The sequence below is a fragment of the Peromyscus maniculatus genome, chromosome 13 (assembly GCF_049852395.1).
Source record: "Peromyscus maniculatus bairdii isolate BWxNUB_F1_BW_parent chromosome 13, HU_Pman_BW_mat_3.1, whole genome shotgun sequence".
NCBI lineage: Eukaryota > Metazoa > Chordata > Mammalia > Rodentia > Cricetidae > Peromyscus > Peromyscus maniculatus.
The window spans coordinates 65,327,936-65,339,977 of record NC_134864.1 but is presented as its reverse complement, the minus strand read 5'-3'; the positions used below and the strand labels follow the sequence as shown (position 1 = coordinate 65,339,977).

The following is a 12,042-nucleotide window of genomic DNA, read 5'->3' as shown; positions in this document are numbered from 1 at the left end:
GTGGACCTTCATTTTAAAATCTTTTTTTTTTTTTTGTAAATCTTTGTAAGAAAAGAAAACAAAGCAAAACAAAACAACAACAAAAACCAACCAGACAGTAACCATGACCAGAAAGTAAAGCACCTTCCAGCTAGTGTAGAAAACAGTTGTGTTAGGTGAATGTCGGAAGCGAGGTTATAGCTTTGCATCTTGTTTTGGTTGGATACCAGCATACAAAGGTCTCATTGTTTTGTCTCCACAGCGCTTTATCCAGAAGCGTTCTGCGTAAGCATGCATATGTGCATATATACACGCATATGTTGTGTTGTGTACGTGCGTATATCTGCACTTGCTTGCTGTCTCTCGTTATCTGGCTACGTCTGTCTTGAAAACTCAGTGCCCATGGAAGCTTGTCTTTGCGGTGGTCTTTCCTTGCAAGCAGAATGGCCTGTCCATTTCCTTTCCTTCCTGGGCCCCTTTTGTCAGGGGGCCTCCAGAACACTTGGTTGTAGTGTTGTACCCTGGTCTGTCCCATGCCGGCTGATGTCTCTTCCCCAGAGTAATGTATCCAGTGAGTGCTCAGAAAATCATGCATTTCAGAAGTGAAAAAGACATCTGTTGGTGAGATTTTTTTTTAAATAGCCACGTACCCTTTAGAAGAAAGGAATAAACCCTCAGAAAAAGTTTTAGGTTGACTGTAATATTTCATTCAGTATCACATTCTTTCCCCCAGTCTTATCCTTTATTATGAAAAGGAATATATATTCTCTGTGAAGGTATTTCGATATAAAAGGATGTAAATTCCTGACTTGTAAACTTCCAAAGACTTACCTTTACATGTACAAATGTGAGGTCATGTCTCACAAACTGTTTCCCAGAATCCTCTGTTGGTGGTGAAACACTGGGCGTCCACAGGGAGCTGCCCCATTCATCTGTGGGCTGCCGTACGGGTCATCATTCCCCTTAGCTCTCCACCTCGTAACGTCATTTAGGCTGTTGCCAGTTTAAAATGTTTACATATACTGGTATGTGAGCATTCTGACACACACTTAAGGATATTTGTTATTTTTAACTGCATCCATGGGTCTATTGGGTAGATATGTATGTTGGTGCCCACAGAGGGCACAGGGGTCAGATCTCCTGGAGCTGGAGTTACAGGCCGCTGTGGGCCACCTGACGTGGGTGCTGGGGATTGAACCAGGGTCCTCCGCAAGAACAGTGTGCATCCCTAACCACTGAGCCGTCTCCAGCCCCAGTCACACAATTACAGTCTTGTACATATTCTTTTGTGGAGTGGATCCAACACAATAAATTGTGGGGTCAGGGAGTATGCAGATGTGATCTTTCAGTCTGTTGCTAATTGCTGTTAAATCGCATTCTAAAAAGCTGGAAACGCGAGGCTTCCATCATTACTATGCAAGTGTCTGTTTACCCACAACTCCCTAGTAGTGAATCCTACTTTTTTTTTTTTTTTTTGATTTTTTGAGACAGGGTTTCTCTGTGTAGTTTTGCACCTTTCCTGGGATTCACTTGGTAGCCCAGGCTGGCCTCGAACTTACAGAGATCCGCCTGCCTCTGCCTCCCGAGTGCTGGGATTAAAGGCGTGCGCCACCACCGCCCGGCAAATCCTACATTTTAATCTTTGCCGGTGTTAACGGATGAAAATTTACCGCTCAGATTTGCATTCCTAGTGAGGATGGTGGGTTTCTTTCCCTACAACACATGGTCAGTTGCAGGTCCATAAAACTATTCTAGTAGTGCAGTTGTCTTTTTAAAAACTGATTGGTTCTGGGCAGAATGGCCCATGCCTTTAATCCCAGCACTTGGGAGGCAGAGGCAGGCAGATCTCTGTGAGTTCGAGGCCAGCCTGGGCTACAGAGCGAGTTCCAGGACAGCCAGGGCTGTATAGTGAGACCCTGTCAAAAAACAAACAAACAAACAAACAAACAAACAAAAAACAACAAAGAACGACCAAAACCAAACCAAGATTGGTAAGAGCTCCTTACATTTTCTGGACATAAACCCTTGTATATGTACACTGTATATAACACTGTACCCATGACCGCTCTTCCTTTGGCATTTCACTTTTTACGTAGTCGTATCTGTTGATCTGATCCTGTTTGCCTGAGCCGAGTTTTGTGCCCCTCAGCGGCAAAGCTGTATAGCCTGAGTAACCTCATGCGGCAGTCCGCCCCGTGGAAGAACAAGTGGTTCCCTAGTACCCTTGCGTTACAGCTTTTCGGGGGTTTTGTTTTTAAGGTGTTGGTAATCTTATACATTTTTCCTTCCAAATAAAATCCTACATACATTTATCAAGTTTCTAAAAAAAAAAAAAAAAAAAAAAAAGTTATTTTGATTAGAAATGTTGTACCTTGTAGGTTAACTCGGTAACAGTTGGCATGTTTAGTAATGGGACCGCTATGTGAGTACCGGATGTTATTTTCCCTATTTAGATCTTTTACATTTCCCAGTAATTAATTCTGTAATTCTTTTCTTCACATATATTTTGTACATTTCTTAGTTGGTCAGATTCTATGTATGTTGAATGTCTAGATTACGTATACTTAATTTTTTCTCTGCTAAAGGTGCAAGCAGAGGTAGAAGGATATGAGAGTTTTTCTTCCTCAATACCCTGTTAATGGCTACCACTGGTTGGTTTTTGTATGTCAACCTTGTCTGCAAGAATTTCTGGTCTTTTAAAATAAATGGTGTTGGATGTGAAGGCTGAAGTTTATGATTGCAGAATTGGATAACAAGAATGGCCGGCCCACAGGGCCTGGTCCCTTTTGGAATTGCCATCCGCAGTTGTGGGGTGTCAGCCTGTGTCCCGCTTCACGGGGACCCATGCCACAGGGGGTTCCGATGATCTTGGTGCTGCTCTGTCACCTGTAAATGGATAAAGGCATCCAGCTAGAGAGCCCTAGCTAGTAGAAAAGGGACGAAATGTGTTGGTTTGGCGGCTTTAACCAATCGTGTATATTAAAGTTTTATGGATGAAACACAAAGTTGGGTAGAAAACCCATATTTTTATCAAAGTAAAAGTATTTGTTGTTGTTTGGTTTTTCAAGACAGGGTTCCCCGTGTAGTTTTGGTGCCTGTCCTGGATCTCGCTCTGTAGCCCAGGCTGGCCTCGAACTCACAGAGATCCGCCTGGCTCTGCCTCCCGAGTGCTGGGATTAAAGGCGTGTGCCACCACCACCTGGCTCTAGAGAAAGACTTTTTAATATTTATAAGTATCTGAGATGAAAGAATGTTACCAATTTATCTTTAGTTTCCAAATAAGGAAATATGTGGCCACCTAACCGTTCTGAGAGTTTTCTTTATAAAAAAAAAAAAACCTTTGATGCTTTTGTTTAAATCTTTGAAAGCCAAGTATTGTCTGTAGTTAGTAGCAGTTAAAACCAGCATCTCCAACGCCAGGGGGAAAAGTCAACTCCAACAAGTCTGTAGAATTTTTTTTTTGTAAACATTTTTGTATTTGTTTCCCAAAGCATTGTATCCTATACAGTAAAGAATTATACAATAGAACATTGTTCTATACTTTTAAAGTTAGAGAATAGGTCACTGATGTGCACATACACTACACACACATAGTGCCAGGAGATGATAAAACATACAACCACTCCAATTCTTGGTTTGGGGCAAGTACTGAAGGACAAGGCACAACCCTAGGCGTGGTACGAGGAATTTCAGCAGGCAGAAGATTTCCTCTATCCAGAAGTACAGTAGGAGATAAGAGACCGTAAAGAAGGCAGGCGGTATGCTTCAGATCTTGAGTCGATGGATGATGAGAAATTAACTGACAGTTGGAAATGGTGAGGAAGCAGAGCGTTTGGGACTCAGAGTGCAGAAACATAAGCACGTCAAGGGTTTGTCAGCTGGTCAGAGGACTCTAGAGCTGCCAGGTGGAGAAGCAGGTAAGTTATAGTTCTACCAGAACTGTGGGGACGAGGCTGCTAAGGAGATAAAGCCCCAGACCCGCGAAACAGTGACGCCGACCTCAGTCAGCTGCCGGCACAGCGTGAGAAGCCGGAGCTGAGGTGTTTCCGAAAATTCCAGCAGCTTCGGTTTTGAGAGAAGAGCCACTGGATCTGGGACCCTCACAAACAAGAACACGCTGTGCGGAGTGATGATGATGCTCTTTCACTTGGTGCATCGCCCCTGAACACACTTGAAAAGAGGTGTGTTGGGTTTTCTTTGGATGGCTTTAAGAGATAAATTGTAGGACTATTAAGGTAGTCCGTTACTTCTTGAATCACTTGGTACGTTTATAATTTTCTAGACATGTCGATTCAATTTGTCTTCAAACACTGGCATTAAGTTATGTATAGTTACTACCTAACCTAGTCTATAGGGTCTCTCCCTCACCCATTAACCTTGCCCAAAAATTCAACACTTTTTCTCTGAGAAATGCACAAACAAGAGTCAGTGGACCCAGGCTGGCCTGCCTCCTATTTTTGTGCATAAACTACTGCAACAGCCCCTGCTTTTTTCTGTAATGTCAGTGGTTGCCTTTAAGCTGCAGTGGCAGAGTTGAGCATCTGGACACTGATTCCTAAAACGTCCCTCTGTGTTTTACAGAAAGAGCTTGTTGTGTTTGAGGAAGAACTTGTTATCATAATTGAGGGGTTTGGGTGTGTTGTGTCTACGGTCTCTTTAAATTAAACTGGGGCTTGGGTTCGTTAATGTTCCTTATTCTTACATTTCGGATTTAAGCCGCTGTAGTTCTGAGTCTTCACTGTGCATGGATTCGTTATTGTTCTTAAAGTTATGATTTTTTTTTATCACTTTCTTTTTATGATTTCTGACTCATGAGTTATTTGGAATTTTTTGTTGTTTCTAAACATGAGTGACTCTCCCCCACCACTGTCATTTTTTTTTCTGATTATTTCTGTCTGAATTCCATGGTGGTTGGTTCTCTCCACCACGAAAGTCCTGGAGATTGAGTTAGGCAAACAGACTTGCTGGCAAACTCCTTTACCCACTGCCCATCTCACTGGCCCTGGTTTTGATATCTAATTTCTTTGAACTCATGCTTTTAGGAATGTCTGGAAGCCCCTGGAAGGAAGTGGCTTTCTGTAGCAGTCATTTGGTTTTGCTTCTATGAGTTAACAGGGAATACAGTAACCTGGGGATAAGTTCCCAGCCCATTTAGTGTGAGTGAAATATGGGTGAAGGCCTGTGTGAGGACCTGTGTGTGAGGCTTGTTGTCCGCTGTCTCCCACAGAGCTCTGATCTTCAAGGCAGGTCATTTTCCCTGCATGTCCCTGGTGACAGCTGATTTTCTAACGCTAATGCTTGGAGCTTTATGGAAGAGCACATCTTAGGACTCTTCACTCTGGGGAGCACTAAGCTTCACCTGTAGTTGGAAGTTTTCCCATGTCCTGTCCAGTCCGCAGCTGCTCAGACCCAAATAAATACACAGAAGCTTATATTATTTTCAAACTATATGGCCTAATGGCTCAGGCTTCTCGCTAGCTAGCTCTTACATCTTAAATTAACCCATTTCTACAAATCTATACTCTGCCACATGGCTTGTGGCTTACTGGTACTTTACGCCTTGCTTCTCCTGGTGGCGGCTGGCAGCATCTCCTCTGCCCTGCCTCTCTCCTTCCTCTCTCTCTAGTTGGAATGTCCCACCTAAACTTATTCTGCCTCACCATTGGCCAAACGGCTTTATTTATCAGCCAATCAGACCTACACATTCACAGCGTACAGAACGACATCCCACAACATTCGCCCCACCCCTTGGTCCTTTCCCACACTTCCCATCCTTGTGAAGGTGGAAACTTTTCATCCAGTTTGGACACTGCGTCCTTAACGCACTTGCTCTTGGAGGTACTAACATCTTTGTTTCGTGCTCACGTGCCTTGCTCTCTCTCTGGCCCATCAGGCATTTCAGGTACTGTCTCTGCCATCCTGCCTCCCCTCTCTGCTTGTCTTACTCCTCATTTTGGGGTTTTTGTTTGCTTGTTTTTGGGGGCTTGGCTTGTATCTCAGTTGTTCTGTTTTTAAAACACTCTGAAGCAACTCAGGGAAGAGCTGAATTTGGCTCATGGTCCATCGTGGTGGGAAGTCAAGGCAGCAGATGCCCAAGCAGCTGCTCAGGTTGCATTTACAATCAGGAAGAACAGAGCAGTGAACGCTCACGACCAGCTCTCTTTCTCCTTTCCTACGGTCTGGGACAGTGGTTCTCAACCTCCCTAATGCCAAATCCTTTAATACAGCCCCTCATGTGGCGGCGACCCCCAACCATAAAATTATTTCATTGCCACTTCAGAACTGTAATTTTGCTGCTGTTATGAATTGTAGTGTAAATATTTTTGGAGATGAGGTTTGGCAGAGGGCTCGTGACCCGCAGGTTGAGAACTCCTGATCTAGGATCTCAGCCCAGGGCATGGTGCCGCCACAGTGAACGTGCTTTCCTACCCCAACTAGCCTAGTGGAAGAATCCCCGATAGGCACACCCTGAGCCCATTTACCAGGTCTCATGACGGTGGCGATTGAAATTAACCATCACAGTTTGTTTTGTTTTGTCTGGGGGGAGGGGCAGCCATGGCCTTTGCCCTCTTGAATGTCCAAAGACAAAGTCCAGTTGCCTTTTGAACCTCTCTGTCATCCAGCATTTGCCAAAGTGTTTTCGTGTCAATAATACTTCATGGACAGTTGCATTAATTAGGTCACTAAAGATGAGCATGTTAGCTACAGGGAAAGAAACGGTCACAGAATCGGTTAACCACCTGTTTCTGAAGACGAGCCAACTGAGCTAAGTTTTGAATTCAGGCATAAATGACTGAAAGCTAATCTTCAACATAAAGATAGGATAGAATCTTAGTATCTGGGGCTGTGGAAACGGCATGGGAGCAGTGCCTCAGCCAGTTAGAGGACAGCGTCTTCCTCTTGGACAGATTTGCAGTGGTCGCATTCAGCAGAAGCCAGCTGTGTCAGAGACAGCAGCTCTGTTTCTCTTCAAGTGTCTTAGTCACCGATTTGCTAATGATTGCCGGGTAGAGGCCATGGAACCTGGGGAACGCTGGCAGGTGGATTGAAGGGAGACACTGTGATTTAGCTTCTTACTACTCTTGGGGGTGAGCCAGGGTTCCCGCTCCACCTTGTTTTCGGCCAGGAGGGTCTTCTGGAGCAGGAAAACTTCCGCCTACTTTTCCAGGCTATTAGAGTTGAAATTCCATGACAGTGAGTGTGTTATGTTGTTTTTTTCTGCTCCTCAGTGAGTTTTAAGAAGACAAAGAAAACAGTTTTCAATTTATGTTAAAATGATTTTCTGTGGCAGTACCTAAACTAGTAGTTCTGAAGTGTGGGTAATTCAGGTATCTCACTGGTAATCAAGGGCTTTCCATAGCAATTTAGATTTGCAAGTATAAAAATGGCCACTTAGAAAGCCGTTTGGGACGGGTCCTCCTGGTCACTGTCTGTAGTGGGCACACTGAGCCTGCGGGTCACTTGGTATCATTTTGTAAAGTGTGTTTCCCTTTTAACCTCAGTCACATGGAGCCCTTAAAAAGTAGGGACCAGATGTGGTGGCATATGCCTGTAATCCCAGTGCTGGGAAGTGGAGGAGGGGGATCGGGAGTTCAAGGCCATCCTCTGCTACAGAGAGAGTTTGAGGCCAGCCTGGGCTACATAAAACCCTGCCTCAAAACCAAGACAATGACAAAGAAAAAGAAAACCCTGGAGGAAGCATCTGACCCTTGCTGATGCTTTAGGGAAGAGGAAGAAGGCTGCTCACCTTCCTGCCGAGGCACCTAGCTCAGCCGTGAGCTTACCGTGGAAGCCCAGGCTGACGGCCTTGTGTCTGTACTAAAACCAACCCTTAGGGCATGTACTACATACAGTGCAGTTGGGAATTCAGGGAGGACAGTGGTAGACCTACCAAAATACATGATGTCAGACACTTGTGTCCTACTACATACCAAGACACATTCTGGGTGGATTAAATACTAACATGGGAAAGGTAAGGTAGGCTTGACTAGAGGAGCCTGTACGTGTTTCTAGAGAAGGAATTGTTTCCATGCATGGCATCTGTGGTGGTTTGAATGAACGGCTCCCGTAGGCTCAGACAGGTGTGGCCTTGTTGGAGGAAGTGCGTCACTGGGGGTGGGCTTTCAGGTTTCAGAAGCCCAAGCCAGGCCCAGGTGCTTGTGCCTCCCTGTGTCTGTCTGTCTGTCTGTCTGTCTGTCTGTCTGTCTGTCTCTCTCTCTCTGCCCTTTGGTCAGGATATAGCTCTCAGCTACTGCTCCAGTGCCATGAATACCACATGCTCCCCGCCATGATGATAATGGACTAAACCTCTGTGCTGGCCAATTTTATGTCAACTTGACACAGCCTAGAGTCATCTGAGAGGAGGGAACCCCCATTGAGAAAATACCTCCATAAGATGGGGCTGTAGGCACGATTGTAGAGCCTTTTCTTAGTGATTGATGTGTGAGGGCTCAGCCTACCGTGTGCGGGGCCATCCTTGGGTTGCTGGTCCTGTGTTCTATAAGAAATCAGGCTGAGCAAGCCATGGGGAGTAAGCCAGTAAGCAGCACCCCTCCATGGCCTCTGCATCAGCCCCTGCCTCAGGGTTTCTGCCCTGTGTGAGTTCCTGTCCTGACTTCCATCAGTGATGAACTGTTCCCTGGAAATGTAAGTGAAATAGACCCTTTCCGCCCTAAGTTGCTTTGGTCATGGTGTTTCGGCACAGCAGTAATAACCCTGACTAAGACACCCCTTGAAACTGTAAACTGTTAAATGCTTCCTTTTGTAAGAGTTGCCTGGGACATGGTGTTTCTTCACAGCACCAGAACAGTAACTAAGACAGCATCCAAAGGAAAAACTGTAAGGCTAATGAGAAATGTCAGAAAAGAGACCCACGCCACATATGATACAAAGTTAATGTAATTCCTAGAGTCCATAACACCACAACAGAAGAAGCCGGCATGCCACGAGCAACAGATTTTAGAAATAATTCAGACATAGGAAGGGATTGATTTCTAGTCAAGTAAATGAAAACCCAAACCAAATGCCATTTACATATATGAAGTAGGTGAAGTTTTTAAAAGATGGGAAGCCTCAAGGGGCAGGATTCTAGAAGAGTCTCCCGTGAGTGTCCCCACGTGGTGTGATCTGGAGAAGTTTGTCTATGGGGAAATTGTGGTAGGACATAAAAAAGTAAGGGCTGGCTGTGTGGCTCAGTGTCTGAGAGAGGCTTGCAGCTCTTAGAACCCTGAGTTCAGTTCCCCACACCAGTCAGGTGGCTCTCAGCAGCCTGTGTGTACAACTTCAGGGGACCTTACACCTTCTTCTGGCCTCCTCAGGCCTCTGCACACATGTGACATACACTCAAGACAGACACACATGAATAAAAATCAGTCTTTAAAAAAAATCTTATTAAATCTTAGTGTGTTCTATGTCTCATAAGTCCATTTGTTGGAGCTCATGCCAAATCAATAATTAGATATGCATGCAAAGTTGCGTATTTATAAATGTCCTTTTCTGCTTGTAATGTTCGAAGGGCTGGGGTGAGATTGGGTTAAATAATGCATTGCTCTTTCCTGGAATGGCATTTTATATGTATAGCAAAAACGATGTTATAAAGGATTTTAAAATTCACTGGTCAGTCAACAATATTCACTGTGCATTGAGCCCATATCAGGTGCTGATGTAAATATGCCAAGTTTCTGCCATAAACCAATGTAAAAAAAATGAAAGGTGCAGGATTATATAAATGAAAAAGGACTTGAAAAGTCTTAGTGTAGAGAAATAGAGAAGTTATTGGCCGTAAAGGTGAGATAGCTGGGTAGAGGGAAAAGGTAAATCCTGAACTTTCTGATTAAAGCAAAACAAGACCTAGATAGCAGCAGCAACTTCACGCCGGTGTGGCTCCTCACTTCCCTCCTGTGAGAGCCTGTGAGGAGTCTGTCTTCCCACTGACAGAATGAAGCTTGCAGACAGCCTTTGTTTGTCCAGACTCACACACTGTGAGCAATGGAACAGAATTAGCCCCAGGTCTGGCCAGCACCAAGCTCTTCTTCCCGCCACAGCCCGCACTGTGAAGAAGGACATTTCTTGCTTTCTAGAAGAAGTCTGGTTTATCCACCAGCAGTTCCCCGCGTCTGCCTGACAGAACTGTGGGGAACATGCGGATTTATTAAGAGTTACTGTGCTCTTTGCTATTTTAAGTTTTAGTACAGGTGTCTGATCAGCCAGCAATGTTGCTGACAGTATTTTAAGAATTATCGAATCAAGTAAATATAAAAAGTGAGTCTCGGAGATGTCACCTTCCAGTGCCACCCTGACTTGTCATTACTTTGCTGTGTAAGTGATCTGATTAGTGTTGCCATCGGAGATTTTCATGTCAGTTCGGGCGAGAAATGCCACCAGCTGTATATAATCATGTTTAACTAAGATTGTTACCATTTCAAAAATCAAATTTTGGGTTGTTTTTTTTTTCTATAAGACAAATGAGATGCAGAATCATTCTTTGTCATTCATAAACTCCCCTGCCTAGTCAAAAATACAGATAAATGAATACAAGTAGGTAAAAGCAAGATAGCTGTTTGGGATTGTCTTGGCTCCAGAAGACGGTGAGTCACCTATCCTTTGTGCTGACTGACATGGGGGGGATGGGGGTTTCTTCTTCCTATAACGACGTGAGCTTCTCACATTAAGTGAAGCATTCTATTGTCTAATGGAGTAGAAATGCTTATTCTTGTGAAATTTTTTTTTTTTTTTTGGATGCTTAGCTGACCGTTAACGAAGCGGCCGCCCAGCTCTGTGTGAAGGACAATGCCCTGCTGACGAGGAGAGATGAACTGTTTGCCCTGGCCAGGCAGGTCTCTCGAGAAGTCACCTACAAGTACACTTACAGGACCACCAGGTAAGTGGAGAATGGTGCCTCTGCACGCTGGGTAGGAGGGCCAGAGTCTGCAGCATCGCTCACGGATAGAATGTGAGTGTGTCGGGGAAGGTAGGATACGAGCAATACAGAATTAAACAGTGTAGTCACTTTTCAAAACATTGTTCAAAGAGATTTTTTAAAAATTATTTTTAACTGGCTCTTAAACACATAAAAATGTTTATATCAATGAGTATCATTTGGTATTTGAATACATGTATCATGTATGCGTTGTATGATACTGAAATCTGTTGTTAAACCTACCTGTTCAAACATTTATCATGTGTTCTTGGTGGAGACATCCCAAAGCCTTTCTCTGGGGTTTGAAATAAATAAGCTGTATGCAGTCTGTCCATGCAGCCCACTACGTGGTGACCACTGGGACTCCTGATCCTCACAGCAGTTTTTGGTTTTGAGTGGTCCTGCTATGCCCCCACTGTTGAAAGATGCAGACATTCTCTCACCCTGACCTCGGCTCTGAGTGTGATGCTGAGGTCCCTGCAGCTTCTCAGACACATGCCCACACTCACTCACAGCCGGACTTGGTGGTGGCTGTGAGGAAGCTGCTTCCTTTGCTGGTTGTGTAAGAAGATGTGACTTCACTGGCACTGTGCCTTTTTGGGTGTCTTTTGTTTTTGGAAATAATGCCACAGTAAGTGAAATTGTGTCTTGCCTATTCCAGGATGCACTTTTTACACCTTAGTGTCTTTTTACAGTGACGTATAATTTAGATTGACTTCTCATAATCTGGTTAGCAAGACTATGTCAAGGTGGTGGCTTAAAGAATGGGTGTCCTAGTACTGATGGGTACCATGTAGTAGATATGTTAGTGTGACTCTGGGATAGCCCCAGAAGGGAGACTCGGTCAGGTAAGAATGTCTGAAGTGTGGGGAGACAGGCACAACACATCTTATTCCATACAGCCTTAAGCATTCATTTCAAATGACCATTTTTATCATTTTATCTTAAACGGTTCTTGCTGAACCCGTAAAGAGACACATTCCTTGATATTTTTTTTTTTGTTGTTATGTTGTCGTGAAATACTGCTTTCTCTGGTAGAGTTCTTAAGTGAGAAGCTTTTTAAAGTGTGTAATGTTGTCTACGTGTCCCCTAATATTAACTTGGAAATGATGAGACAGTCTCTTCCATTATGTAAATGGTTTCTG

General features: G+C 44.2%; 1 protein-coding gene across 3 annotated transcripts in view; it reads left to right on the top strand.

The window, feature by feature from the left end:
- Positions 1-12,042, top strand: part of Nab1 (NGFI-A binding protein 1) — a 43,709-nt gene that overhangs the window by 11,582 nt on the left and 20,085 nt on the right. For all 3 annotated transcript variants that reach the window (XM_076550431.1, XM_076550430.1, XM_076550429.1), the window contains exon 3: positions 10,725-10,858. In XM_076550431.1, coding sequence (XP_076406546.1) covers positions 10,725-10,858 — 134 coding nt within the window. The remainder of the gene's footprint in view (positions 1-10,724; positions 10,859-12,042) is intronic.